The following is a 4,107-nucleotide window of genomic DNA, read 5'->3' as shown; positions in this document are numbered from 1 at the left end:
AAGAATTTTATTTCAAAAATATATTTAACATTCAATTTGTTTATGTTTTGTGTCTAATATTTCAAATATATTTTAATTATACTCTTGCATAAACACCATTATCGAAAACATAAACGAAACATTTATATAATAACGTATCTAGTGTTAACCATCAACTGATGTTGACATGTTAGTGTATGATTGGTTATTATATGTTGTCTTATTGAATGGTATAATTGAAATATATTCAAACTTAGATGTAAAATTAAAATAAAATATTAAAAGATAAAATTAAAATAAAATATAAAATTTAAAAATAAAAATAATATTAACTATTAAAAATTGAGAACTAATATTTTTTTAGATAATATTTTTCTTTCTTAATTTTTAGTGTTTTCTCACCCAATAATTAATTGTTAATTGGAAAAAAATTAGTTACCAAACAAAATCATAGTATAATTGGGAGGCCATTCTATTTTATGTCACTACATTGAGGGTAGTTTTGGAATTTTATGCGCGAGTTATGTATGTTCCCTGTGTGAGAACTGAACCCAACAGAAAGGGGATAAGGAGCAAGAGCGAGCAACGAAGGAAGAGAGAAAGAAACAAACATGGCTTCTACTTCCATTAACACTTTCACTGGTTTTGTTGGATGGAAATCTTCTTCTTTGTTTCCACATTCTAATGCCTTAAACGCTACACTCTCACTCCCTTTCAACCCAAAACGGCACTTCTCCGTTACTTGCTCCGCCTCTTCTTCCGGTACCACAGTTTTTTCCTTCTTCTGATTATGCTCTTCATTTTGTTCAATTTAGCTTCTTTTTCTTTTTTATTTTCTTCCAGTTCATTTATTTTTCTGGTTCCTAATATCATTCGGTTTTAACAAATTTGTTGCTTTAGATAGTGGTGCAAATTGTTATAGGGTTCTAGGAGAGGGTAATTCGGGTATTTTTGAGTCTTTGAGATGAATCAATTATTGGAGATTGTTGAATTTGATTGATTGAAGGCATGGAGAAAGAGGGGAAAAGGTTCTGTTAACAATTAACATTCATTTGTATGTTTTACAGAATGAGTAATATTGTTCAAATTTGGGAGACTGCTATAAGCATTTCATTCTCTTGATTACTCTTTCATTTCTCGATTATACTCATTTAAGCAAGAGAAATTCATGATGTTTGTGGTGATTTTGTCTTCAGATCCTCTGCTGGTGAAGGCTGCCAGAGGAGAACCTGTTAGTCGGCCACCAGCATGGATGATGCGCCAGGCGGGAAGGTACATGGCTGTTTACAGAAAGCTTGCTGAGAAATATCCATCCTTTCGAGAGAGGTCGGAGACAACTGATCTCATTGTGGAAATTTCTTTGCAGCCTTGGAATGCCTTTAGGCCTGATGGAGTGATCATTTTCTCTGACATCCTTACGCCTCTTCCTGCATTTGGGGTCGAATTCGACATTGAAGATGTAAGGGGTCCTGTTATTCAGTCCCCAATACGCTCCGAGGAGGGATTAAAGGCTCTGCATCCAATTGACCTGGAAAAGCTCAGTTTTGTTGGAGATTCACTCAAGATACTGCGCAGGGAGGTAAACCTAGTTGCATTACCGCTTCTATATATCATGGCTATCCTTCAAAGGAGCCGTTTTCCTTACTTATTGCTTTTTACTTAGGTTGGTGGTGATGCTGCCGTTTTAGGTTTCGTGGGAGCACCTTGGACAATAGCAACATATATAGTGGAAGGGGGTACGACACGCACCTATACAACCATTAAGAGTATGTGCCATACAGCGCCACATTTATTGCGGACTCTACTCTCTCATTTGGCGCAAGCAATAGCAGATTATGTTGTTTTCCAAGTGGAGTCTGGGGCTCACTGCATACAAATATTTGATTCATGGGGTGGACAACTACCACCTGATATGTGGGAACGCTGGTCAAAGCCTTATATCAAAGAGGTAATGTAGAAACAGTTCCCATTTATTTTCATCTTATTGAAATTGTGTTCTAATTTTTCAAACTGTTCTTTTCGGGATCCATGTCATAGCAAGCCTAAGTGTATGTATTTCAGCTTTTGCTTATTTGTTTAGTTGAATCTTTGAACTAGACAAACCATGTGTCGCTTTCAAAAGTTTGCAATGATTACAGGTTTTGTTTTATGTAAATTATTGTTTTGTTCCAAGCTCTCATGATTGTCATTTGGTTGGTAAGTAATAAGATGAGCTAAGAGCTTGTAATTTGTAAGCATCGAGTGGTAAATATGCTCACTGGATGTTGATCTTGGTCTTCTGAATTTCGGAGAGAAAAGTCCAAATCAGAGGCTACACCTTCAAACTTTTCTATTTAATTGAAACTATGTTGCTGTTAGTGCATCATCATAATTTATAAAACATAAAATATTTGCAAATTGAACGTTGGGTGCAAGATGCTATTGTTCCATATTTTTTCCTCTTTTGCCATGTACTGATTTCTAAACTTCCAGATTGTAGATTTGGTCAAGAAAAGATGCCCCGAGACACCGATTGTTCTTTATATAAATGGAAATGGTGGCCTCCTTGAGCGTATGAAAGATACTGGAGTTGATGTTATTGGCCTGGACTGGACTGTGGATATGGCAGATGGAAGAAGAAGATTGGGTAGTGGAATAGGTGTGCAGGGAAATGTGGACCCTGCCTACTTATTCTCCCCACTTCCTGCCCTCGCTGAAGAAATTCAGAGGTTGGCAATTTAATATCTTTTTAACTCTTGACATTCTTCATTCTCGATAGTCATATTCTTTACCTGTTCAGCCTGCATTTCCCCCATGTTCATGATTCAGATCCAGTGCGATTGTCAAGGTTATTATTCACATATACCTTTCTTGATATTTGGTTAACTATCTGCATAAACGGGAACAAGTTTATCAAACTCGAGAGCTCTCCTAAACTCCAATCCAGGAGTCCTGGAGTTTAGATGAATCTGAATCGTAAGAGGTTAACTTTGAAACATGTAAGCTTGATTCGGGTGCATAAACTTGTAAACTCCTCGGAGAGTTTATTAGTTTAGAGAGGTTGATAACCTTGGATGAAAATTTTGAAACAAATATCAAAAGATAAAAAGAAGAAATACTGAAACAGATGAAGCAGTGTGCAAATGGTTGGAGATATTTTATAAAAGGCATTGTTACTAAGTTATTTAATTCAATTTCAAAATAACTAGTGAGTTCAATGAGAGAGTCTGAAACTTGTGTGCTTGAGTTTTGTCTTACTTGATGAATGCTGTTGCGGTCACTTTATGTTATGTTAGTGGTTTATGAGAATGGAGAAATGGATTTTATTTTCTCTCTTGAATTCTTAAGCTGATATGTATTTGTTAGGGTTGTGAGGTGTGCCGGGCCTAGACGGCACATCCTTAATCTCGGGCATGGTGTTCTTGTTGGCACACCTGAAGAAGCTGTTGCACATTTCTTTGAAGTTGCTAGGAGCTTGAAGTTTGATACACTTTTTCAAAACAAATCTGCAGAAGATCCTAGATTGGTAGCTTAAGGACAAATGCCACATTACCTATGCCATGTGTATTGCTTTGGTCTTTGGTGAGTGTAGAATAGAGCAGGCTAGTCCCTCCTCATTCTTCTGTAACTTTGTGATGATTAGAGGTTGAGGATTTGCACATTGAAGTGCCGGCTAACTGATCAAACTAGATGCATTTTCATTTTGTATTCTTCTGTATTTATTGTGGAATATGATAATCCAATGAGGTTCACTTCCAAATAGTTTGTATAGTATTTTTACCAGTAATAACATTACGGGAATATCAATTTTTTTTTTTAAAATTACGGTCCACTTTGTTCTGACAGTATACATTATGCATGTTACAAAAGATTTATAAAATCAAACTACTTTTACAAAAAGAAGTCGTAGGTTGACAAAAGTCTCTGACTAAGAAGACTAAGGTATCTGTAGATAAAAAATCAAATAATAAGATTTTTAGTTATTATTTTTATATAAANTTCTATACTTGTTATTTAAAAATAATATTTTTTCTCTCTATGTATATAAAAATATAACTAGATATTAGCATAAAAAAAATTATACTGATAGTTATAAAATTAACTCAAAATTAATTTTTTTAAAATAATTGAATCTTGATTCTAACTTTA

General features: G+C 34.8%; 1 protein-coding gene across 5 annotated transcripts; it reads left to right on the top strand.

The window, feature by feature from the left end:
• LOC107613888 (uroporphyrinogen decarboxylase 1, chloroplastic) lies at window positions 485-3,728 on the top strand. Of its 5 annotated transcripts, none has more exons than XM_016316077.2 (6): window positions 538-741; window positions 1,176-1,251; window positions 1,346-1,558; window positions 1,643-1,927; window positions 2,452-2,687; window positions 3,325-3,728. In XM_016316077.2, exons 2-6 carry the CDS (start codon window positions 1,228-1,230, stop codon window positions 3,491-3,493), a joined length of 927 nt encoding a protein of 308 aa, XP_016171563.1. In that variant the 5' UTR covers window positions 538-741; window positions 1,176-1,227; the 3' UTR covers window positions 3,494-3,728. The 5 variants fall into 5 exon arrangements, 4 of the variants coding, with proteins under 4 accessions (XP_016171561.1, XP_016171563.1, XP_016171562.1 ...); XM_021109217.1 differs by lacking the exon at window positions 538-741 and adding an exon at window positions 817-1,033; XR_001614222.2 differs by having other exon boundaries at window positions 485-741; window positions 1,176-1,558; window positions 2,452-2,806.

Source organism: Arachis ipaensis, chromosome B08, assembly GCF_000816755.2.
Source record: "Arachis ipaensis cultivar K30076 chromosome B08, Araip1.1, whole genome shotgun sequence".
In the NCBI taxonomy this organism is placed as follows: Eukaryota; Viridiplantae; Streptophyta; class Magnoliopsida; order Fabales; family Fabaceae; genus Arachis; species Arachis ipaensis.
Note: the sequence above shows the minus strand (reverse complement) of the source record. Positions and strands in the feature narration are given on the sequence as shown.

What these genes read in the sequence shown, in the direction of transcription:
- LOC107613888 (XM_016316075.2), top strand. Translation starts at nt 591, where the DNA reads ATGGCTTCTACTTCCATTAACACTTTCACTGGTTTTGTTGGATGGAAA. An exon ending in TTGCTCCGCCTCTTCTTCCG is followed by an intron (nt 742 to 1,175) that starts GTACCACAGTTT and finishes TTTTGTCTTCAG; the next exon opens with ATCCTCTGCTGGTGAAGGCT. An exon ending in TCAAGATACTGCGCAGGGAG is followed by an intron (nt 1,559 to 1,642) that starts GTAAACCTAGTT and finishes CTTTTTACTTAG; the next exon opens with GTTGGTGGTGATGCTGCCGT.